Source organism: Patella vulgata, chromosome 2, assembly GCF_932274485.2.
Source record: "Patella vulgata chromosome 2, xgPatVulg1.2, whole genome shotgun sequence".
In the NCBI taxonomy this organism is placed as follows: domain Eukaryota; kingdom Metazoa; phylum Mollusca; class Gastropoda; family Patellidae; genus Patella; species Patella vulgata.
This window is the reverse complement of record NC_065880.2, coordinates 8,192,850-8,219,597: the sequence shown is the minus strand read 5'-3', so window position 1 is coordinate 8,219,597 and position 26,748 is coordinate 8,192,850. Positions and strand designations below refer to the sequence as shown.

General features: G+C 38.8%; 1 protein-coding gene across 2 annotated transcripts in view; it reads right to left on the bottom strand.

Annotated features, from left to right (window-relative positions):
• The window catches only part of LOC126809967 (glutamate receptor ionotropic, kainate 2), a 159,293-nt gene that overhangs the window by 18,898 nt on the left and 113,647 nt on the right, over window positions 1-26,748 (bottom strand). For both annotated transcript variants that reach the window (XM_050534845.2, XM_050534846.1), the window contains 9 exons: window positions 20,658-20,813; window positions 14,589-14,840; window positions 10,019-10,200; window positions 8,896-8,949; window positions 7,142-7,309; window positions 3,096-3,248; window positions 1,946-2,047; window positions 1,688-1,801; window positions 566-739 (listed from right to left, as the gene is read on the bottom strand). In XM_050534845.2, the coding sequence (XP_050390802.1) occupies window positions 566-739; window positions 1,688-1,801; window positions 1,946-2,047; window positions 3,096-3,248; window positions 7,142-7,309; window positions 8,896-8,949; window positions 10,019-10,200; window positions 14,589-14,840; window positions 20,658-20,813 (1,355 nt within the window). The remainder of the gene's footprint in view (window positions 1-565; window positions 740-1,687; window positions 1,802-1,945; window positions 2,048-3,095; window positions 3,249-7,141; window positions 7,310-8,895; window positions 8,950-10,018; window positions 10,201-14,588; window positions 14,841-20,657; window positions 20,814-26,748) is intronic.

Sequence of the window (26,748 nt, the reverse complement as noted above, 5' to 3'; positions counted from 1 at the left end):
AGGGAGAGAGAGAGCAAGAGAGAGAGAGAGAGAGAGGGGGAGAGAGATGTGGGGTGGGATTTAACGTCCCCTCGACACAAACTAGGTCATTTCGGGAGTAACATAAGTGTTCAATTTAATTTTCAATAATTCACTTGCGCGTAGGGGTCTTTAGCAGTGGGGGAAAGCGGGAACAGGCGACCTACTCCTTGCCACGTAAAACCGGGGATTCGAAACCACGCCATTTGACTCAATGACACCATATGATACAGCGCGCGTGCTAACCATTCGGCCATCCACCCCCCCCCCCCCGACATGTCAAGAACAGGCACTAGCCAATGAAACGGCCTGTTACGGCTAGTTTCTGGCGTGAGGTGCACGGAACTGTGGATATCCCACTAGAAACAGCAACGCTGATTGGTTAATCAAGTGTCTGACGTCATAGGGTCAAAAGCAGCTCGTATAACCTCTGACGCGACCTGCCACTACAACTGGTCAGATCTTCGTGTAGTAGAGGCCATCGACAGTATAAAAAACGAAACGAAATATAGATCTGTATTTTAATCAGCTTGGAAACTATGCTTACCCTATCAACTAGTTCTCCAACTATTCCATCCCACTGACCATTCTTCTGAGAACCATAGGCATCAGCTTCCCGTATTGTAACAGAGAAATTCTTTCTTTCGGCTATCATATTCAACAAGTCGATACAGAAACCGATATAATCCCCCTCCCCTCTTTTAATAACGTAGGGTTCATCCTGAAATTAAAAGGAAATAAGGTTTAAGTATTACACTACTGCACCAACCGGAATAATAAAGACGGGACTATGCCATAAAGGTTAAGTCTAAATATTAAGGCCAACTGCAGATGTCGTCATGGTAACGAGGTTTTAACAGGGCTAGCGCTAAATCTAGCCTTAACCCGTAATCTCGTCAATAAACACGTGTCCTAATCTTTAGTACAGAACGCCGACATGCGTTGACAAGATGTTAACTCTAGACCATTCCATTAATTTGTATATGCCCACAACAGAGCAGAATAATTACAGGATTATTGACCAAGAGGTTCGGATTTCCCAACGTGGTTAGGCATTATCAGTGGCTCAGGGTGGAGGGCCTGGCAAGACACCGCGTCTAAGTTTTTGGGATGGGACAAAAAGTCAATGTCATGTGTACAACCGTATACAGTACAGGAACCTCTGACAGCTAGAATTCTAATTTCAGTAGGCATGATAATGTCTAAACATTAAGGCTACCTGCATATTTTGTCAAGGTCCCGATCTGTATGTAGTTCAGAATTTTTGACGTTTATCCGCATTCATTTTTAACCCTAACCATAACCAGGTCGTCCCTAATGCCTAAATCGTCGGTGGCCGAAACGTAAGTATACCTCTGTAATACCCCGTCAGACCCGGGTGGCGGTAGATATCGTGCTGTGGTCTCTATTGTCGCAAATGATCTCCCGAGTCACGGCGTTTGTTTTGAGCATGTTCAAAACAAACTCCAAGGTTCTGCGATCTGGCCTCGAAAGCTGCGAGAACACGGCTTTTTTCGAGTTTGTAATTTTTGGGACATTTTTTCCTCGCCTTGTGATCACGTTTGCCGGCAACCTTGTGCTTTTTCTGGTCGGCGCACGGTCGCAGTAGTGCAGTAAGGGCGTCACCGCGATCTGACAAGGGCATTAAAATAATACAATATCAGCTTACGAGTTTAACAACCACTGCTAGAGTGTGGTTCGCCAGGGCTTTTTCGTGATCTTGTTTCTTTACTGCATAATCCTGTGTGATATTAACCCCTTCAATTCTAGACCAGGCTCCTATCTGAAATATACAGTACATCATTTTGAAAAATAGGATTTCATACTCAGAATATATTCTGTCTTTTGTTTGCTTTAATATTTTAAATAATCTAGAGTTTGTCTTCCACTTAAACTGGTGGAAGCAATATCTCATGCAATACCTTACCTTTCTTAAACCATTTTCTGCTAATTCCAAAACATCTAATGTAAAATCGATTCGCTCTCCTTTTTCATAACGAATATTTCCAGATAGACCGTCAAAATTCATCTACAAAATAAAACGCAATTGGGTATCACATTTTCGTCGGATTAATATTAGTTACATACAAGGAACAAAAAACACATACCTTAAAAGTCAACTATTGGTACCAAAAACTAAAATCCAAAATTACTTAACAATGCATTATACAAGAGGTAAATCTGCCTATTGCAGGTCTTTCTTTAGGCCCGAAATGTTATATAAACTATCAATTAGACTTTTATTAACATGAAAAGACCTTAAACAACTCTCGAGAATTTGGTACATATGTTCCATTTGCGGGATATTTGTAAACAACCCATTTAATTGAAAATTAATCCAAGTCAATGACCGGGACAGATGACCCTTTGTGAAGAAGAGATTGCAATCATATAGCTGGTTTCTTCTTTCCCTTACTACACATATCGGGGGAGGAAGGGAGGGGGTGGGGGGTGTAACGCGAGCGTGGCGTTGTTTTGATTCTCCGCTTGTACGCGACAATGAGTAGAGTTGCCTGTCCAACCTCGTGGTTTTTCTCCGGGTCCTCCGGTTTCCCCAATATGAACCATATGTTAGACTAGAAATGAAATGAAATGAAATAGGGTTTAACGCCCTACTGTTCTGCTCCTATACTGGGCTAATGAAGACGGGCATACGCCATTCAGTGTGCTATGAGGGAAATTTTGCCCGGGCAGCGGCACTATCGCCTACTCTTATATAGAATTCCAACTGCCAAGGGATCTTTTACGTGCATTCTAATGTATACACGGGACCTCGGTTTTACGTTTCAACCAAAGGACTAGACAGCTGTTCTTGTCAGGCCCTCTGTTCTGCACCACTGACAAGGAGAAACCACGTCAGAAAATCAGGATGAACTTTCTCGGCCAATGCAGGGATCGAACACCCGACCTTAACCACCTAGCCACCGTGGCTCCAATTAGACTAGAAATTACCTAGTTTGTTAGTTTGTGTCCAGTGGACGTTAAACCCCACCCCTCTCTCTCTTTCTCTCTCTCTCTCTCTCTCTATCTCTTACGCAAAACAACACTTGACTACTAAATTAATTTGTTTTACTTACCGATTTCATATAATTCAATAAACTGTTGCCATGGTTCCACGATTGAGCTTTATCACATGATAAAGCACTAGTAGTTACGTCTTGAGCCTGGGACAGCTCGTGCAAAGCGCGTGCAAACAGGTGAACTGCGTCATAAACTAAAGCTGTCTCTGTCTTGAAATGGGAAAAAAACATAAATTTCAGTACAGAATTACTTTTAGATTTGTGTTAAAGTAGCTAAGTCTCTAACTCAATATCATCCAAAGTCTTACACGATGAGAACACGAATTTTTTGTCAATTCAAATCAATATTGATGTTGTGATCTTACCGGGAAAAGATGGGCTTCTGATATCCCATATTTAAGACAAAAAATAAACATTTTACCATAGGTACACGAATCGTGTAGTGCGTTTCTAACACGTGACCAGAAAGAACGAGGCAAGAAATATTCCACATCTCATGTCAAACGGTCACGCCATATCTTAGCTGGAGAGCATGCGGAATAGACTGGAATAACCAGACGCTAGAAACTGCAAATATTAGCGATTTAGCTCCTTTAAGGTCAAAGGTCAAAGTATAATAAAGCCTGACAGTTTAGATCTAAATATTACGGCCACTTCCATATTTAATTTGGTCATGGTCACTTGATGTAAACAGAGATAGCCGTAATCCTAAGTCTATCCCTAGCGCTAACCCTAATCTTAGAGCTAACCCTAACCCTTATCATAACCCACAATCCTCGGCAACACTCACGTGCCCAAGTTCTGTCTACATCTCGTGATTAGCGCTTCATGTGAAGGGGGCGCCACAGAATTTCAAAATATTTAATTTAAAAATTAATTAAGAATTTTTTTTTTTTTTTTTTTTTATCTTTTCTTATCGTTTCCTTCTTTTTCTCAATATATAATGACGTGTATAGAACCTCAGTGGAACTCTAGAAGCGTATTAAACAAATTGTTTATGGTTTATCATTGTTTAAATAGGTCACCAAAATTGTCAAAGTGCTTAAGGCCTCTATAGGTCTTAATTCCGCCCTGCTTTTGAAATTTTATTAAAGACTGTTTCTAGAGCAATTTTCCTACGTGGTTTCCCCTTGTCAGTGGTGCAGAACGGAGGGCCTGACAAGGACAGCTGTCTAGTCCTTCGGATGAGACGAAAAACCGAGGTCCCGTGTATACATTGGAATGCACGTAAAAGATCCCTTGGCAGTTGCGATTCGATATAAGAGTAGGCGATAGTGCCGCTGCCCGGGCAAAATTTACCTCATAGCACACTGTATGGCGTATGCCCGTCTTCATTAGCCCAGTATAGGAGCAGTACAGTAGGACGTTAAACCCCATTTCATTTCATTTCATTTCGATAAACAGGGTAATTTTACAAGAAGAATTATAATGACGTCGACCATTACTCAACCAACAAAATAGCCATATTGAGTCTCAAGTTAGAAAAAAACTGCCATCATGACTTTTAGAGCATAATAATCCTTTCAGATATATAATTAGGGTGATTGTATCTCAAGGTTGAAATTATCAGAGAAGCTGCAGAGGAGGAATGTTGAGTGAGTAATCAAAGTTATGCTAATTCGCTGTTTAGTCTACCGTTGGCCTATTTTCTTAACATCTGATTCAACCTGTCATAACAAATATATCCAAGATACTACGACTTTAAAATTCCACGAAATAAAATGGGGTTTTGCGTCCTACTGTTCTACTCCGACTGGGCTAATGGAGACTGGGGCTAATGAGTGAAAGGATAACTTCATTTCTTTATGGCAAAAGTTGAAGTGGTCGATTCTTGCTTTAACGTCCTACTGTTCTGCTCCGACTGGGCTAATTAAGACGGGCATACGTCATACAGTGTGTTATGAAGAAAATTTTGCCCGGGCAGCGGCACTATGGCATATTCTTACACCGAATTCCAACTGCCAAGGGGTATTTTACGTGCACGCCAATATATATACACGGGAGCTCGATTTTTCATCTCATCCGAACAAATAGACACGTGTCCCTGTCAAGCCCTCTGGTCCAATGTCAAAAGGGAAACCACGTCGGAAAATCCAGATGAATTGATTCTTGGTTTAAACTACATGTATATAAAATATTACAATTGATCATTGACACATGACATTATATAAGTTGTTTATAATAGTAAGCTATAATGTGTAGAAGTAAGCTAAATCTATATATTTGTTAAGGCCAGCTCAATGTTTGTCAAGGTCGCTCAGATGTAAATAAGGTTAGGGTACGTGACTGTTGGCGACATTGTAGGCTGCCCTGTTTAATTCTCGTGACTTATGACAAAACATTGAGCTGTCCTTATTATTAAGCACTAATCGTCGCAGTTTCTGAAGATTGCGACTATTTCCACAATCCATCAGATGTTTACATAAAGATCTAAAAAAGCAATACTGTTTACGTTCTTCGCGAAAATTCCATTTTCATTTTCTTCTTTTTAATATAATAATTAAACTGGTAAAATAAATAGACTAATTCTAAATAAGAAAAACTAATGTTATTCATTTTTCTACGAAACCATGCCAAAAATATAATAAAACAGAAAGTAATCACCCATACACATATCATTGAAAAAGAATGTAGTAGAAAAACGTAACCATTCAAAGAACAGATTGACGAAAAACGTTAAAAGATCGGAATAAAGAAAAATGGAAGACAAGAATTTAATGAAAAATGTTAGAAAATCCTAATGGTAGACGGGAACAATGTGTTCGTTTTACATGCGAAAATCGCAAATACCTTTACAGAACACATGCAGATGGCAAATACCATTGTCGAATACAATTAGAAAAGTACAAGGCGCATCTGTTAAACCAAATGGCATTGCTGCGTTTTGTGATATAGATATCATGCCACACAGTAATTGCTCATAGTATATACAGCATCGATCGTCAATTATTATTTCATGAGATGGTGCATACAGAAGGCATATGTCATTTATTATTTAATGAGATGTTTTAAATGTGTATTCAGAAGACTTATACTAATTGTTCGAGTCTACCATTATATTTATAGAACTATCAAATACCATACCAGTATCTCAATAGATGTATTAGAAAAACCCTAAAAATCCAGCAGCAGCAGCAAAAATATATACAACAGTACGTTGTTATTATATGAAACAAGCGAACACAATCTGAAATCACTAATACACACAATCGTAATTTTTGTATTGACTAAAAGAGAGAACAGTGCCAATCTTGTAAGCACCCAAGCTATAAATCAGATACGTTATCGATGCCGAAGGAGGTTGAATTGATTGATCCATGATACACCCAATCGTACTGTTGTATTTGACTAAAAGAGAGAACAGCATCCAAGCTATAAATCAGATACGTTATCGATGCCGAAAGAGGTTAAATCGATTAAAACGTTTAAGATGCAGCATGGCAGGTTTTTTCTCCCCATCTTCAAATGTTACATGTATTATCATGTAGGCATTTATTCATGCAAGACTATAATCAACCCCCTAGGACATCGAGTGGCTTAGATATTGAATGACGTAGACCATCCGTGCTATGCACTCGGTTAACGTTAAACTAGGGACTGACAACTGAGACGTCGTTTATTATCATGTGAATTGTAATTGACAATCGGCTATTTTTTGCCAAAAACTCATATCTTCGCTCAAAATAAAGTAATTTGACTGAACTTTCCAATATATTCATTTTTCATATTTTCTTTTTTTGAACTATTATAGTAAGAAAGACTGGATGTTTATTTAAATTTGACGAAATGCATTTTTTTAACTTAATATGAATAAAATATAATATCATCGATCATAAAGAGCATTCAAATTCAAAGTTTATTAATACAAAATAACAAAGCAATGTAAAAGTCGGCGCACTTTATCAGAACTGGCCCATCTGAAGGGGCTATTTATATGTATTTTTGATACTACATACAGTGTATCAGAACTGGTACCATCTGAAGGGGCTATTTATTTTTGATACTATTTACAGTGTAGAATTTTTCGAAAATAACGAATGTCTGTGTGTATTAATCAAAAATTCAGATGTTAGAATAACGTTAGTTCAATAAGCTACACCTACCTCTATTTCAGCTTGTCCCATTAAAGGTGATTTGCCTGATCTTCGTTCTTCTAATAACCATTCCGTTCTTACATCTATTACCCTTCGTCTATCTGGATTTATTAATCTAAACGACGTGATGTTCGCGCCTCCGTGTTTATAATCTTCTAGATCAACCAGCCCTAAATCCTGCAAGCATACACAGATTTTCACTAACGAATAGATGAATTAAATTAATTTTGCCCTTTGGGGATTTTTAACGTGCTGCAAATAGTGTACACGGGACTCCGTGTCTTGACCCATCCAAAGGACTAGACAGGGAACATTTCCTGGCCCTCATGCTTAGTGAGCCACCGTGATGGCGGGTGATGTGCACGGGACTGATGTGCACGGGACAGAGCATAATCACCCATTGACGAGAAGGGTCACACAAAACTGACAATATTTTGCTATATTTAATGTGATCAGGGCCAAACGTAGAATTTGAAAATTTTTGTGTTTTTATATAGTCTAGATAAAACCAACTGTACTAAATCAATTATTAGAATTCACATTCCATTATATAAACTATGAATATGACATTCTCCGCGGTATACCCTAGGATTATGACATTCCATTGTATCAACTAGGATTATGACATTCCATTGTGACATACTCCGTTGTATACCCTATGAATATGACATAATCCGTTGTATATCCTATGATTATAACATTCCATTGAAATGATTATGTATGAAATATTCCATTTCCTGCACTGTGGTTATGACATGTTTCATTGTATACACTATAATTATAACATGTATACTGTATAGCACGTGCGCGCTGCGCTGTATCATACGGTCTGTAATTGAGTCAACTGGCGGGGTTTCGAATCCCCGGTTGTACGTGTTCAACCTCATGGGTTTTCTCCGGGTCTTCCGGTTTTCCCCCACTGCTAAAGACCCCGACGCGCAAGCGAATTATTGAAATAAAATTGAACCATGTGTTAGTTCAGAAATGCGCGTAGGGGTCTTTAGCAGTGGGAGGAAATCGGAGGACCCGGAGAAAACCCACGAGGTTGGACAGGCGACCCTACTCCTTGTCGACATGGAAAGCGCGACCACCGAATAACTTCCACTGAGGAACACAAAGATCATTTCTGATTAATTGATCGTAACTGTCAGATTGGATGTAAAAATTTAGGAGATCGCACAGGTACTACGGGGCACTTCCAACCAGACACTGATAGGCAAGAGACAATATTTTGAAATCGATCCTGGCTTGAACAGGCAACCAATGTAGGTTTTTTCAATACTGAAGAGATATGAGAAGGTGGATTTCTATTCACAATGCTAGCAGCTGTATTTGGAATACGTTGAAGTCGTTGGTTTTGATACTTTGGTATGCCGACAAGTAGATCATTGCAATAGTCAAGTCTAGAAAATATCAGGCCCAAAGTCCACAAAGCATTCTTAGACTTAAGTTAAGAATTTGCTTAACTTGAAATCACTGTTGATGAGAAATACCTCGTATTTTTGATCCAGAAACACAAAACTTTTGATTTATTTGATACATTAAAACAACAAAAGATTTATAAAGGGCTGTATTTTAGTTAAAATAAGACAATACAAGTTTGGGTAAATTCTTAACTTGAGTCTGAGAATGCTTTGTGAACTCTGGATTTGAATATAAGCTAGCATTACAAGCAATTGTGGACGCTGGACGGACGGACGGACCGGGACGACAACAATATACGACCACATTTCAAAGTGGGCGTATAAAAAGCAATAACTTACTAATGTAGTAAATAAATAGTGGTAATATTCTGATACCATGTGGACCTTTAATGCCTATAATATAAAGGAAAATGATATTAATAATCTATATATAACGAGACGGTTGGGTTGCCATAAATATAAATTTCAAGTCAATCGGATAATAAATGGGGCAGTATATTTATAGAGATCGACAGATATGGGTGACGACAGTATGAAACAACATTTTAATGTGGCCGTATAAAAAATATGATGGGGTTAAAAGTATGATTGCGCTAAAAGTATGGTACGGTTAAAAGAATGCTAGGGTTAAAAGTATGTTTGCGCTAAAAGTATGATAACGTTAAAAGTATGTTTGCACTAAAAGTATGTTAAAGCGAGAATTTCAAATTTTCTAAGAAAGTCAAAACATAATTATTTCTATGTCTATTGCTCAATAGGTTATCAAATCACTATTATACGATCATGGGCATTATTTCCCACCCTTAAAAATCTATGACACAGGAAATAACAACACAATTACCTCCCCTGTTTTGCTATTGACAACATGGGGCAGCCATTTTCCAACGTTGGTATTTGAAGTTAAAAATGATATTTTTGCCAATTTCTCAGCTGGCAATAGCGAATTATAGGATTAATAGGATTATTCTTTAACAAGGTAGGACTGTTTATGGATACCATCTATTTTAAGGCTTTATTTTAATACATTTTAAAAATATAACTTGAAAATTTGCAATTGCAACTTTAAGGTTAAAAGTATGTTTGGGTTAAAGGTATGATATGGTTAAAAGTATGATTGCGTTAAAGATATGGTAGGGTTAAAAGTATGGTGGCGTTAAGAGTATGTTTGGGTTAAATGTATGGTAGGGTTAAAAGTATGTTGGCGCTGAAAGTGTGATAGCGCTAAAAGTATGGTAAGCTAAAAGTATAGTAGGGGTAAAAGTATGGTGGCGCTAAATCCAAGGAAAATACAGAATGATAGATTTACATAAGTAATGATAGAGCTAACATAAGGAATGATACAGCTAACATAAGGAATGATACAGCTAACATAAGGAATGATACAGCTAACATAAGGAACGATAGAGCTACAAAAAAGGAATGAACCAACTAGAAACTGTAATGAAAACTAAGATGAACTTACTGCATGTAAAATTTTCTTTACTCTTGACACGTGACAATCAATAATAATTCTGAAAGCTCCCCTCTCTTTTAAATCTTTAAATAAATTCACGTAATCGTTGTTTATAGTGTGGAGTTTGCGCACTGTCAGTTTGGCTGTATTACCTTCCGGTGCCTTAAGCACTTCCTGTAGTCTGGTGAGACCTGAAATACAAATACAGATGGAATGAATTAACCCAAGGACAAATCATTTTAATTACTTTTGAGAATTATCTATAATCGTCATTCCACATACAAATTAAAGTTACAATTAATTTCATATTTTCCAAGAATGTCAAAACATAATTATTTCTATGTCTTTTGCTCAATAGGTTGTCAACTCACTATTATACGATCATAGGTTATCTTTCAAACATTTAAAAATCTTCACACCGGAAATAATAACACAATTACCTCCCTTGTTTTCCTATTCCCCACCATGGAATAGCTATCTTCAAACGTTTGAATTTAAAGTTGAAAATGATATTTTAGCCAATTTCTTAACAGGCAATAGTGAATTATAGGATTAATAGGATTATTCTTTAACAAGGTAGGACTGTTTATAGACACCCTCTATTTTAGGGCTTTATTTTAATACATTTTAAAAATATAACTGAAAAATATGAAATTGTAACTTTAAGCGAAATCTCCTTTTTCATTACAGACTAGTAGCGTGCAAAGGTTCGGTGATAGCATGACCCAAAGACTCGCGGACTGGGCCTAATACGGAAAATTTAAGTATGCTTAAAACTTTTTATTCAAATTGAATATAAATCAGCCACATTAATAAGGTTAGGTGTGCCAATTAGATGTACATGCAACGGATGCCCGTGGCCATCGTCCCGTCTGCACCGCTTCCTACACGCTATTGTTATGGGCTCGGGAATGTACCGAGCAGTAGAACCATTCGCTTTAAACTGAACCGATTTTTCTGTTGTGGATTACAATATCCGTGTCATTGTCAGGTTTTCGTTGTTGTCTTGTTGTCTATAACAGTTCACAGATAATGAAAAATGAACATACTGAGAATTGCATTCAAATTACTTTATTCTTGGTCAATTTATGACTGTTTGATGAAATGTAGTGCACATGTTTTTCTTATTGTAGCAACGGTACTTGACAATCGAGGCTAAGTCTCGATTATCCACTTTATCGTTAAATTTTTAAAAGATCTCGAGGGTGTTTGAATTCATTTAAATCTCAGCCATCCGATGGTCTAGAGAGTTGTTTATAGACTTGGCATGTAAATAAATGTCTAAAAAAATAGTTTATATATATATAGAGAGAAATGGGGTTTAACGTCCACTCGACACAAGCTATGTCATTTCGGGACTAACGTATGGTTCAATTTTATTTCAGTAAATCGCTTGCGCGTAGGGGTCTTTAGCAGTGGGAGGAAACCGGAGGACCCGAGAAAACCCACGAGGTTGGACAGGCGACCCTACTCCTTGTCACGTACAACCGGGGATTCGAAACCACGCCAGTTGACTCAATGACAGGCCTTATGATACAGCACGAACGTGCTAACCATTCGGCCATCCAACCCCCCCTAGTTTATATAACATACGAAGCCAAAATAAAGACCAGCAGATTTAGCTCTTACATAGCGCATCTTTAAATATGTTGCCAAATTTCTGAAGGGGGGGTGGATGGCCGAATGGTTAGCACGCGCGCGCTGTATCATACGGTCTGTCATTGAGTCAACTGGCGGGGTTTCGATTAAGGGTCAATATGATGAGAGAGGAAAACAAGTGCCAAATGAAAAGAAATTGGGTTTGACGTCCTACTTTTCTGCTCCGACTGGGTTAATGCATACGTGTGTATGTGTGTGAAATAGTTTTATTTAACGTCCGCTTCCACAGAAGTGATATCGCAGACAAGGAAAACAGGTGCTTATAAAATACTATTTTATCTATTCCCACTGAATGGCATTAAGTGGAGAACAGAAAAGAAGTCATTATACCGCTTTCCCCAATTTCCGCTTTTTATCCTTATCATTTACATGACAATACTCCGATGTGTTCGCTGCCTGATTCGAAAAAAAATCATTCTTGATACGGAACATCCGTGTTTTTTCTACTCTTGTCAAAGGAATATAAAACAGGCAGAATCATTTTTATTTATTCTGTAAAATCAACTCAGACTTAATGAATTGTATAATTGGATTAAGACCACTTTTATTATCTTTTCCTTTCGTCCGTTCTTTCTTGTTTTAACGTCAATATTTTGACTTGAGTCTCGAGAGAAGAGGAAAAATACGTCAAACGATATTGAAATAGCTTGAATTATTCACCATAAACAAACCAGAGGTCCTTAACATCGAGAATAATAAAATATAATTACTTTGTGTGGAACTTGTAAAAAAAACGACGATTGATATTCAAAAACGAGTAGCTTTGGAATAGCTGAATACATAAAAGGTACGCCTTAAAGAAAATTGGGATGGGTTTATTGTCCAACTGTCCTGCACCAACTGGGTCCAGGAATAGAAATGAAATGGGTTATAACGTCCTACTGTTCTGCTCCGAACTGGGCTAATGAAGACGTACATACGTCATACAGTGTGCTATGAGGGAAATTTTGCCCGGGCAGCGGCACTATCGCCTACTCTTATATCGAATTCCAACTGCCAAGGGATCTTTTACGTGCATTCCAATGTATACACGGGACCTCGGTTTTTCGTCTCATCCGAAGGACTAGACAACTGTCCTTGTCAGGCCCCCGTCCTGCATCAATGACAAGGGGAAACCATGTCGGAAAGAATACATAAAAGGTACGTTTTAAAGGGAATTGAGACGGGTTTATTGTCCCACTGTCCTGCACCAACTGGGTCTAGGAATAGAGGCAAACGCCAGGCAGCCACGGTGGCAAAGTGAGTAATACGCCGGCTCCTTAGTCTGCAGGTTGCGGGTTCGATCCCGGTGTTGGCCGAGACAGTTCATCGCGATTATATGGCGTGGACGGAGGGCTGCCAAGTACAGATGTCTAGTCGTGTGGATGGGGCGATAAACCGAGGTCCAGTGTACACATTGTGTGCACGTAAAAGATCCCTTGGCAGTTGGAATTCGATGCAAGAGCCGCGTGGACGGAGGGCTGACAAGTACAGATCTCTAGTCGTTTGGATGGGTCGATAAACCGAGGTCAAGTGTACACATTGTGTGCACATAAAAGATCCCTTGGCAGTTGGAATTCGATGTAAGAGCCGCTGTATGGGCAAATATCCCACATATCCCCCATAGCGTATGTCCGTCTTCATTATCCCAGTCGGGGTAGAGCAGTAGGTCGTTAAACCCCATTTCATTTTATTTCGTTTCTGTGTTTACACCCACGCATCAAATTCCAACCAGCAAGGTCGCCTGTCCAACCTCGTAGGTTTTCTCCGGGTCCTCCGGTTTCCTCCCACTGCTAAAGACACCTACCGCAATGTTAGTCCCGAAATGACCTAGTTTGTGTCGAGTGGACATTAAACCCCATTTCTCTCTCTATCTCTCTCTCTCTCTCTCTCTCTCCAACCAGCAAGGGTTCTTAGACGTGTGCACGCCAGCATAAAGATTTAACTTAATTTAATAAACAATCTTTTTTCACCAAATCAAAGGGATAGATATCTTTAATCAATTCGACATTTTCATTTTTCGCCAATTTCAGACTGAATTATTTACGGCCGCAAAGATACAAACCAAATGTAGTAAGAAAAAACCAAGTCGAACGTTATTCAAACATTCTCTTACATAGAATACACAGACCGTATGATCGAGACAAAAAACCCTTCTCGAATATCAAGTGGAAAACTGAAGTAGAAGGCAACAAGCGGATAAGAGGGAAAATTGTTTGATTAATACTCAATGGGGTTTGAAATGTGTCAACTTTCCACGTGCTATAAAACTTCACTAAGAAGATATTCATAGTTCAGGGAATTTAAAATCTCGTTAATGTACAGAAATCGCGAGATTTTGAGTGATTTGCTGTCATGAAGTAATCCAATCGTGTTACGTTCCTCCATGGAATTTAGCTATTTATTCGCCTTCTAACTCATCACGTGACATCATTAAACCTCTTGTCAGAGAGATCTCGACACTCAACGATGCAGGAATTAGCCGGTTCACCCACCATCTAAACACAATTATCGGTTTTAATACGCCTTATAATCACATTTATACCATGTTTTAAAGAATTAGAATTTATATTTAAGTTTTAAAATGAAATGAATAGGGATTATCCACCTAGCTTTCTGCACGTCTACGTCTAAAAATTAAGGCCAACTGCAGATTTTGTCAAAGGTAACGAGATTTTAACAGGGTTAGCCCAATCCCTCTCCCGAACCCTAGCCATTACCCTAACCCTAACCCACAATCTCGTCAGTGTACATATTGGCGTGCACTTCAAAGATCTCTTGGTAGTTGAAATTCGATATAAAAGTAGGCAATAGTGCCGATGGCCGGGCAAAAGTTCCCTTATAGTACACTGTATGGCGTATGTCCTTCTTCATTAGCCTAGTCGGAACAGAAAAGTAGGACGTTAAACCCCATTTCATTTCATTTCACTGTCATGCTTACCATCGTTGTCTTCGTATAAAACAGTAAATTCGTCCCAGCCCCAATGTTTGACGACATCTTTATAAGCTCCACTCAACGTCAGGTAGTTGGGGTACAGACTAATTGAATAATAGTCCCTCGAATCACGGGGATCCCAATGCCACTGTAAATGGGGAATCTCGAAGGCATTACACATTGACTGCACATGCGCAGCGGAAAGACTTGATATGGGACCAAAAATGGCGGCTACACCTTGATGTACCATTCGACATACTGAAAATAAGCAAACGAAAAATGTTTAAAGATAAATGGCATAAATGAAACCGTAAATAAATCAAGCTATTATTGGTTAAATAAACTATGTTCTGAAATGGGTCTTTGGTTTGATCCCGGTGTTGGCTGAGACAGTTCCAGCTTGATTTCCCGTTGTCACTGGTTCAGAACGTAGGCTTGATATTGAAAAGTATCTATTCCTTCGGATGGAATGAAAATCAGAGATCCACCAGTGTACTCTGTCATAAAAAAAGAGTTCGACCCGACGTAAATACTAACTTCTATGCATAATCATTGTGCTTTGAACGAACAAATAGTTTGCGGGGGGGGGGGGGGGTAGCCGAATGGTTAGCACGTGCGCGCTATGTCATAAGGTCTGCCAAGAGTTAACTGGCGTGGTTTCGAATCCCCTGTTGTACGTGACAAAGAGTAGGATCGCCTGTCCAACCTCGTGGGTTTTCCCCGGGTCCTCCGGTTTCTTCCCACTTCTAAAGACCCCTACGCGCAAGTGAAATATTGAAATAAAATTGAACTGTATGTTAATCCCAAAATGAACTGGTTTGTGTCGAGTGGACGTTAAACCCCATTTCTCTATCTCTCACAAATAATTTTTTCAACCATACAACACCGTATTAGTCGGTCAAATTGGTGTCTATGTGATGCGGGCTTAATATACAATAAACACTTAAAATTTCATTTGAAAAATATTAAAATTAACGATTAAATTAAACAAAATATCTGTTGACCGAAAAAATATTTCGATCGATGTATAAATAATTTGTTGGACGTGACGGTATAACTCGGTCAAATCGATGTCAGTCGGACCCGTGGACTAATGCTAGGTTCACACTGTCGTGCGATGCTTTACGATAGGATTGTCCCCGATCTGATCCCTGCTGATACGTGCAGATACGTTCGGATACGTTTCGATACGATCAACCACAATACATGATAAGACCTGATAGGATCAGAGAGAGAGAAATGGGGTTTAACGTCCACTCGACACAAACTAGGTCATTTCGGGACTAACATATGGTTTAATTTTATTTCAATAATTGGCTTGCGCGTAGGGGTCTTTAGCAGTGGGAGGAAACCGGAGGACCCGGGGAAAACCCACGAGGTTGGACAGACGGCCCTACTCCTTGTCACGTACATCCGAGAATTCGAAGCCACGCCAATTTACTCAATGACAGACTTTATGATACAACGCACACGAGCTAACCATTCAGCAATCCAACCCCCCTCTGATAGGATCAACACGATTTCAATCGTTGCACGAATCGTGATAATGGGAACCTAGCTTAACAGACAAAAAACATTTAAAGTACACATATAATATCAATTTAAACATTTCAAACAAATATTAACCTCCACATAACTAAAAAACACAGTAATGGTGTCCAGGTGAAAATAATTCAATTGTTAATAATTGATAAAAGGCAATATTTGTTTTGGTTAAAATGTGACACACCTGTTTTATTAGCTGTTTAACCTACAGGTGTTTGTAATATTTGTATTAGTAGAGGAAGCCGCGGTGGCTCAATGCGTAAGACGTTGGCTCGCTAACAAAAAGGACTCGGCTTCGGTCCAGATGTTTGCCGAGAAAGGTTCTCGGAATTTCCCGTTGTAATAATTGCCCTTGGTCAGTTGTGCGGGACAGATGACCTGGCAAAGAACGTATAGTCGGTCTGGTGGAATGAAAAGACGGGGTTCCGTGTACACATTGGCGTGCACGTACAAGAAACCTTGTGAGTTGGAATTCGTTATAATAGTGGGACGTAGTGTCGCTGTCCGGGCAAGACCCCGCCCCTCGACCACACACACCCACACACACACATAGAACATACAACACTGTATGGCGCACGCCCATCTTTATTGGCCTATTCGGAGCAAGACAGTTGGACGTTAAACCCAAATTCATGTCATTTTTGTAATAATAGAATCCTGATAAATATAATGATCCACCGGAAATTGAGGAAGAGTCCATTATTTTGTTTTAAATAGTAAAGGGAATCATCTATGGCAATAGGCCGCGAATGAACAGATGGGGTAAGTATCAGTCTCCCCTAGATCTTGTCTGCGATATCAATAATGTGGAAGCAGATTCCAAACGGCCAATATTGTACTGTTAGGAAATGAAATGAAATGGAAAGGGGTTTAACGCCATACATTGAGCTATAACCGAAAATTTTGCCGGGCAGCGGCACAATGCCCTACTCTTATGTCGAATTCCAACTGCCAAGGGATCTTTTACGTGCACGTCAATGTATACACGGAACCTCAGTTTTTGTCCCATCCGAACGACTAGACTGCTGTCCTTGTCAGGTCCTCCGTCGGAAAATCCCAAAGAACTTTCTCGGCCAATGCAGTGATCTAACACCCGACCTCCAGGCTAGCGAGCCAGCGTCTTACTCACTTAGCCACCGTGGATCCCCATAGGAGAGAGTGGGGATGGTTCAGACACTTTTGTTTGGGTTTTTTCCACATTTATGCAACTATACTAATGCACTTGTCTCATCTCTCAACTTAAGAATGGAAAATAAAATAAGCTGTATTTAGTCAGTGATAGAGCTTTGTAGCTGTAAAATTCTTTGTGTTGGACCATTTTTTTTTTGGTGGGGTGGGAGGTGGGGGTGGATAGAAAAATGTCCGGATTTACCCCATTAGCAGGGAGACACCGGTCACCACTCACTGTTGTGTGTGTGTGGGGAGGGGGGGTACTTTGGACAAATGGAGGAGAATTGGCCAAAAGCAAATTGAAATAAAGTTCTTTCACAGTTTGGTTGTATTTATTCAAAAAATTCTGTTAACAGTAAAGTTAACACAGTAATGATATATTTAAAGCTGAGTGTTATCTGAGGCATATTTTTTAACATAGCTGGAAATAAAGGAACGTATTCAAAAAGGAATGAACTAATAATTCGAAAGCCTCAAAGCTTCTTGCTATTCTCTAGGTATGACATCAATCCATAATTTACATCGAAAAAGCTAGCGAATGTTTATTCCAGCAAATGACAGACCATATTTGTAGTAATAACTCATCCAATTGTTGCTACTGGACAAGAGTTTCAGGAGAATTGACAGATTTTGATTTAATGGAAGTAAAGCAGTACCCGTAATTTCAGTAAACCTAAAGGACCCCATAACTGCCAGTCATTATTCTTTTTTTGTCAAATCTGACTCTTTGAAATACTTAACTGTTTCATCCGGATGATTGTGGGGTAATTCAGGACAAGTGTCCGGATGTACCCCAAAACCCACAATTCTGATGTAAACCGCCATTATGTTTATTTACAATGAGAGAGTGAGAGAGGGAGAGAAAAAAAATGGGGTTTAACGTCCACTCGACACAACTAGGTCATTTCTGGACTAACATATGGTTTAATTTTATTTCAATAATTCGCTTGTGCATAGGGGTCTTTAGCAGTGGGAGGAAACCGGAGGTCCCGGAGAAAACCCACGAGGTTGGACAGGCGACCCTACTCCTTGTCACGTACAACCGGGGATTCGAAACCACGCCAGTCGACTCAATGACAGACTTTATGATACAGCAGGCGCACGCTAACCATTCAGCCATCCACCCCACCGCTATTTACAATGAACATAACATGTTGAAATGTTTATTGTAAATAAACATAATGGCGGTAATTTATCATATTATGATAAATTGTCAATCTATTTCCATTAATTAGCGAATGAAAAAAGAGTTGACAGCGTAACACAAAAAAACCTCTTTAAACATCGAATTTATTTAACCATTTAACTTTAGAAATATTTTACATCAACTTTGTCAAAAATAGAAAAAAGGTTATCTGCATGTACATTTAAATGTTTATTTCTGCCAAGTGTTTTCTATGTTACAAGATGAGATCATTAGTATTTAATTAACCAATCAGAAAACAAATAGCATTGTGAAGATTAAAGCTATAAGGGTTGTCCGGACCTTCCCGTCGTTCGGCCAACCCCGCTCTCCCCTACTACCAAGAAGAAAAGCATTTCGTCAATACATTACTTACGCCATTGTTGAAACAATCATAATCGTCTGTATTCTGTATGTCTGTTATGTATAGTGGCTGAATGGTATTGTGTCGTCCTTCATAATGTCGCCCTTCGTGATGTCGCCGTATGAAGAGCGACACCACGACATGACAACATGATACCAATTAGTCACGATATAGTTGTATGTATAATTTAACGTGAAATTTCGAGGAAGCACGTGAAGAAACTTCAATTAAAACTAATTTCATTTCTTAATAAAAGTCTTTATTAAACTCAACCTATTGTTTGTTTGTTTGTTTTTTTTGGGTTTGTTTTGGGTTTTTTTTTGGGGGGGGGGGGGCGTGTGATTTTTTGTTACGTTGTTGTATAGCGGCGGGGTATTTATTTTGTTTTTATTAATATTATCTACAGAGCATTACATATTTGTAACACGACAGAGCCTTACATATAACTGTAACACCACAGAGTCTTACATATAACTGTAAAACCACGGGGCCTTAAATATAACTATAACTGTAAAACCCAGGGGCCTTACATATAACTGTAAAACCCAGGGGCCTTACGTATAACTGTAAAAACAAAGGGGCCTTACGTATAGCTGTAAAACCACGGGGCCTTACATATATATGTAACTGTAATGCATAGGGCCCTATATAGAACTGTAAAACCACGGGCCTTACATATAACTGTAACACACGGGGCCTTAAATATAACGTTAACATCACATGGCCTTACATATAATATCATTGTTTTTGAATCAATTACATGTATCGTGGTTTGAGTTTTGGGCGTCTTTTTAAAGTTATTGTTGGGGTAAGGATGGGGCGTTTCTTTTGTTCTTACTAATATTATCTGCAACATCAAGATTTCAGAACCAAGTTCATCATTATTGGATGTTATTTTGAATTACAATCGATCTATTTTATAAAGGTAAATGACATTATTTGATCTACCTGTCTCTAATTACACAGGTGAAGCGTATAACGTGATACACCTGGATTCAATGTTAACAAATATATTAAATACTCTATTTTAAAAGAATAAGTGATATTGTTTAAAACGACAAATTTAATAACTAGATATTTTAGCAATTCAAAAATTGAAAGAAGATGGTGGAAATGTTACACATCCCCAAATTTGCCCAACAATGTCGAACAATCACGTCCGCCACCATTTTCTTTATTTGTGATGATTGTTTCACGAAAATTACACGCCATAATTATAAAACACCAAAGCACACTTCCGGTCCCTCATAGATATTTAATATTCATCAGACACGCAGGAATTCAGCAGGAACATCTAACAGTCACGCATCCCGGCATTTCCTTTATACTTAACGACTGTTCTTTAACGAAAACAATAAAGCAAGAAGCTCTTTTTAACGACCCCAAAACACACTTCCGGTCCATTATAGATATTTAATATTCATCAGACACACAAGAATTCTGCGGGAACATCTTACAGTCACGCATCCCGGCATTTATTTAACGACTGTTCTTCAACGGAAACAGTAAACTAAGACGCCATATTAAACCCTCTAAAGACACTTCCGGTCCCTTATTGATATTTAATATTTATCAGACGGTAGGGGTTGTCTTACAATCACGTAGGATATGATATCTGATATACAACCAGTGTTTAATTAGGGAATTTCAGTCGCTTTTTTAAGGGTTTTGTGATATTGTTATATTATTCACCTTTTGTAAATTCAAAACGATATATTAAAGTACATTTAGTCTGATGTTCGATTCGTCTATACCGAAACCTTGTGTCAGCAAAATAAATAGAGACGGGCGCAAAAAAAAATCTATTATTTACCTTTTCTCTGGGCACCAAAACTATCCTGTGCCTGGACAATCTGATCATCATCGAGAACCAGACTTTCACCTAAAATATCTGTTCGTAAATTAATCTGCTCTACTGCCCACTCAAACGCTTGTTTCTGTCCTTCAAACTCTGGTTCAAACAACGCCCCTGAAAATATCAAATATATGAAACAATTAACACTGATACCGTTGACTATGAGGCTAGGTCTTTTAATAATGAATTCCCCGGTTGTACGTGACAAGAAGTTTGGTCGCCTGTCCAACCTCGTGGGTTTTCTCCGGGTCCTCCGGTGTCCTCCCATTTCTAAAGACCTTACGTGCAAGCGAATTATTGAAATAAAATTGAACCATATTTTAGTCCCGAAATGACCTAGTTTGTGTCGAGTGGACGTTAAACCCCATTTCTCTCTATCTCCCCGTTCTCGAACGTTCTCTCTCTCCCTCTCTCTTTTTTAGTACTGACAATTTTTGTCATTAAATCATATAAGTGGTCAGTATTCTAAACTAATGTTTAGTATGCATAGAAAGTGGCTAGGTGTGTACTTAGCTGTAAAAGATGTCAATAGTGATGTAAAAGCGTGACTATTTATAACACCCATCACTATTGAATACAGAAACCTGGACATTCAATAGTCACAGGTTTCAACACTTTTGTGACAAAACACCTACTTAATGACTACTGCCTGATTACTAACAGTTTAAACACTAACTTAAACATACATTATGGAAGATTAGATAAAGAGCTGACAGCTCTCACTATAATAGTGGAAAAATAGATAATGTAAAGGGAACATGCTGAAAATTTCAGTTAAATTTATCCACTATGAACCGAGATTATAGCGATTGAATTTTTGATCTTGCCTCGATCATCATTACTAAAGTCGGTAGGATAAAAAAAAACATAGTCTTGATTATCCATTTCATGATTAAATTATGAATGAAAGTCGAATAGCAAACCGAAACCTAACCCAATAAACATCGCAGGCTATCGAAGCCATCGAGAGTTGATTACGGTCTGGATATGTAAATGTCTAATTAATAATTAAGATAACATTTCAGTCCTAAAGAAAGACCTGCAATAGGCGGATTTAGCACTTGCATAATGTATGTTTAATAACTAATGCCTGATTACTAACAATTTTAACTAACGAATACACATTATGTATATAAACTGACGACTTTGATCTATTAGTGTCGTATATTTTCATTTATAATAGTTATTTGTTGCTTAGTAACGATATATTCCACATTACCGTGTAAATTGGGTTATTAAGCTTTTAAACTCGAGCTTCTACTATCCACAGAAATAAAATACTTTTTGTTTTGTAACATATCAAAACGGAGATATCTCAATCGAATAAAAAAGATATAATTCTGAAATAAACCATTAAGATTTTGACATACCAAAGATTACCTGTCCGGTGGTAGTCCTATGGGGAAATTGATGATCATTTGTCCATATAACGGAATTAATATATTTCAAAGAATGTGTTTGTCTAGGGCCAGAATCTCAATCTGTCATAAATAAAACCAATTAGAAACTGTCCCATCGAAGATTAGGTTTGGTATAATCTTATTTTGAATTGATAGCGGTATACGTCAGACGTACAGATTGGAACTATTTCAAATGATATAATTCGTCTAGAAGCGACGACAGTTTAATAAAATCATTCCAATGCCAGTCTATTTGTTAGAGTTATCATCTAGTGGTCAATGTTGTTCGTGGGTTCGATGGCCGAATGGTTAGCACGTGCGCGCTGTATCATAAGGCCTGTCATTGAGTCAGTGGGACAATAAACCCATCTCAATTTCCTTTAAGGCGTACGGGGGTTGGATGGCTGAATGGTTAGCACGTGATCGAATTCCACTGAATTTTTTAAAATCAGGCATTGATTGTCGTGTCTTTTAAAGTAGCGACATTTTAAGCAGAAATGAAACACTGAAATAAAATGGGGTTTGACGTCCTACTGTTCTGCACCGACTGGGCTAATGAAGACGGGTATACATCATGCTATGGGTGTTTCCCAGACAGCAGCAATACGGCCTGCTATCATATCGAATTCCAACTGTCCGAACGACTATATGTTATCGCTTGCCAGGTCCTGTACCACTGCCAAGGAGGAACCACGCCGGCAAACCCCTATTAACTTTCTCGGTAAACACAGGGATCGAACTTTGGACCTCCAGCGAGCCACTGTGGGTCCCATTTTAAGCAGTGACGTTCATTGAGTCCTTGGGTCCCGATGTTTTCTTGCTTTCTTGTTTTTCAGTTGGAATTAGATATAAGAATAGGCCGTACCGCCGCTGTCCAGGCAAAAGTATCCTCACAGCACACTGTATGACGTATGTCTGTCAGTGTCGCGGGACGGATGGACTGATAAGGACAGCTGTCCAGTCGTTCAGTTGGGACGAAAAGCCGAAGACCAGTGTATACATTGGCGTGTACGTAAAAGATCCCTTGGCAGTTGGAATTCGATATAATAGGCCATATTGCGCTACCCGGGCAAAATTTCCCTTATAGCACACTAGCCCAGTCGGAGCAGAACAGTAGGACGTTAGACCCCTTTTCATTTCATTCGTACGTCATACACTGATTTTTCAGATCTTTGGCTCATGTGGGTTTTTTTTTGGGGGGGGGGGGGGTTTGGGGGGGGGGGGGGTCATACAATAAACGTGATTGTCAACCGGGGATTATTGTGTGTAATTGACTTTTTTTTTGGGGGGGGGGGGGGGTCATACAATAAACGTGATTGTCAACCGGGGATTATTGTGTGTAATTGACTTTTTAATATCTATGACTTATGTGTGTTAATGCCTTTTTAATATCTATTCTTGTTGAAGATTTGTTGATCCCCTTGGAGAACGGTTACATACGTCAACATCAAAATGGACTTTTCGCAATACCATGGTAAAACCGCTTGTCTTTTTATCGAAGTCGGCTTTTTGCTTTTTTGCAGTAATTCAGATGTCAGGCATCATATAGAAAATACACAGGCAAGAAAGGGTTGCTATTTTACAACAGGATTAGGTCCTGCTTTTAGACATTTTAGATTGTATGTGCTGTTTTTGTTTTGTATATCAATCGGGTTACAGTTACATTGTTTTAATATTATAAGTGCAGGGGCGGATCCAGGAATATTTGCAGAGGGGGGGGGGGGGTTGAGAGGTTCCTGTTAGGGAAATTTGACAGTTGACAAAGCATGATGCCATCATCGTCTCCAATTACGTAGGCATACATACACACTGAGCTATTTAAAGAGAGAAATCCAACACCCCGTTTGACTTTAATTATTATTATGAATTAACAGGATCAGGGGAAACTCGCAATATATTGCATCCTTGTTTTACCCTTGGCAATGGAGCAGAAACGGAAAAAGCGCCCAGTACTTCGGATAGGACCAAAACCGAGATCCTGTGTAGTAGTTGACGGGCATATATAAAGAGGGAGAGAGAAATGGGGTTTTACGTCCACTCGACACAAACTAGGTCATTTCGGGACTAACATATGGTTTAATTTTATTTCAATAATTCGCTTGCGCGTAGGGGTCTTTAGCAGTGGGAGGAAACCGGAGGACCCGGAGAAAACCAACGAGGTTGGACAGGCGACCCTACTCCTTGTCACGTACAACCGGGGAATCGAAACCCCGCCAGTTGACTCAATGACAGACTTTATGATACAGCGCGTACACGCTAACCATTCAGCAGGCAACAGTGTGCTATAACTACTGCTATATATATAACCTTATCCTAAAGGGACAATCCCGATAATATTTTGGAGAATAAAACTGGTTAATTTTGTGTTAAAAGCCCTTAAAATCCTCTACCTTAGGGCCGAGCAACTAACTCGATATACGTGATACGTTTTCAAACAACTTAAACCCGTCAGTCTTAATCTGGAAGTGGGGACCTGTGCCCAAAGCTGTATATTGCGGTTTCTCGATAAAACCAGACTTTTATTTTTATAAAAATAATGTGTAGGTGAAATTTACCTTTCGTTATCAAGTACAGCACATGGGTCATTCACTGTATAAACCTCTAAAGGATCGGGAATCGATTATCAGGTCACCCAACGAAAGAACTGACCCAAAATCTTAAAAGGGTTACGTGTCCGGATAAGCAGTTTTGCCATTCACGTCCAAATGACTCAATATTTTGAGCTGAAATTTTGAGACAGGGTAAATACACCATTTCTTTATATTTTGGCGCTTAACTTTCATACGTACTCGGACTTTTAATTTTGAGACTCTTCAATTCGGGATAGTCCCTTTAATCTACCCTGGGTATTATAATGTTTAAATCACCATGCTTAGTGCTTATAATTATTTCTCTGTGAATTAAACATTTTGTCGGGTAACAGTATGTCATATCTACCCTGGGAATTACAATGTTTAAATCACCACGAATCCTAGTTATAATTATTCCTCTCTGAGTTAAGCATTTTGTAGGGTAACAGTGTGACATATATAACGACTATCTTAAAGGGACTATCCCGATTTGAAAAGCGTCTCAAAAATAAAAGTCTGAGTAAGTATAAAATTTAGCGGGATGGTGTATTTACCTTGTCCCAAAATTTCAGCTCAAAATATTGAGTCGTTTGGACGTGAACGTCAAAACTGCTTATCCGGACACGTAACCCTTTTAAGATTTCGGATCAATGTTTTCGTTGGGTGACCTGGTAATCGATTCCCGTTCCTTTAGAGGTCTATACAGTGAATGACCAATGTGCTGTACTTGATAAAGAAAGGTAAATTTCACCTACACATTATTTTTATAAAATAAAAGTCTGGTTTATCCAGACACCGCATAATACAGCTTGGGACACCGGTCTCCATTTCCAGATTAAGACTGACGCGTTTAAGTAGTTTGAAAACGTATCACATATATTGAGTTAGTTGCTCGGCCCTTAGGTATGGGATTTAATGGATTTTAACACAAAATTAAGAAGTTTTATTCTCCAAAATCTTATCGGCATTGTCCCTTTAATCGACACTGGGTGTTATAATGTTTAAATCACCATGCGTCGTCCTTATAATTATCTCTCTGTGGATTAAACATTTTACATCATATCGAACACCAACACCAGACTCCATTTAACAATCCCACAATTCATTCCAACAATCAATGACAATCACACGGGAAGTCGTAAATCAGCCTCCAAACCGCTAGTGTAAATCTCACGAGGAAAGGTTAGACACAATTACCCAGTCATCTATTGTCTCGACTCGTGTAATATTTGTGGTCTTCTAGCTTATTAAATGAAGCTAGATCTCGAGGGAGGTGGGGGGAAAATGGCTCTAATAAACTAGATATTTTGGCTATGATGTGTGGAAGCCTGACGCTAGATTGAAGGTGTAATTGAAAATGTCTGGAGTTGAGTAAATGTGTTTGGAGATTAGTAACGGGATGATATTGTTAGATCAGACAGATTTATAATGCTAGGGGTCGATTAATAATGCTAGGGGTCGACTAATAACCCCCGGAGAGAGACATCTCGTGCGAACACTGGCCTAGATGATGAAATCGTTTAGATAAAGTTACATGATATTGTGGACGCGGACGTAAATCTCTTTTATAAGTATCAGTAGTCGTAGTAGCTAAATATTGGTGCGAGTGGTCTTTGGGTTGGTCCGTGTAACAAAGCTAAATATTGGTCGGATTAATTGTCCCGAGTGGTCCTTTGGATTGGACCGAATGGTCTTGTTGGGTTGGTCCGAGTGGTCTGTATTTTGGTCCCACCGGTTTCCTTTTTGGTCCGACCAGTCTTTGTCCGAGTGGTCGCTAGTCCGAGTTGTCTCGATACCAAATTATGTAATTGTGTTTATAATACCAATAGGTTGTGTTATAAACCCATCTTCAAACATATTTTAAACTTGTACATTTTAAAGGCTCACTGCGTCATTTTTTTTATAAATAATAGGAAAAGCTTGCAAACTACAATATTTTAAAAGATGAATCTCTAATAGGAATATCGCCCCAAAAATGGTTCAATTCCGTTCATTATTTACAAAGACATGTTAACTATGTAATAAGGTCGACGCCATTTTGTTGTAAGCGAGGAGAAATGATAGGCCTGTTTTGTTTTG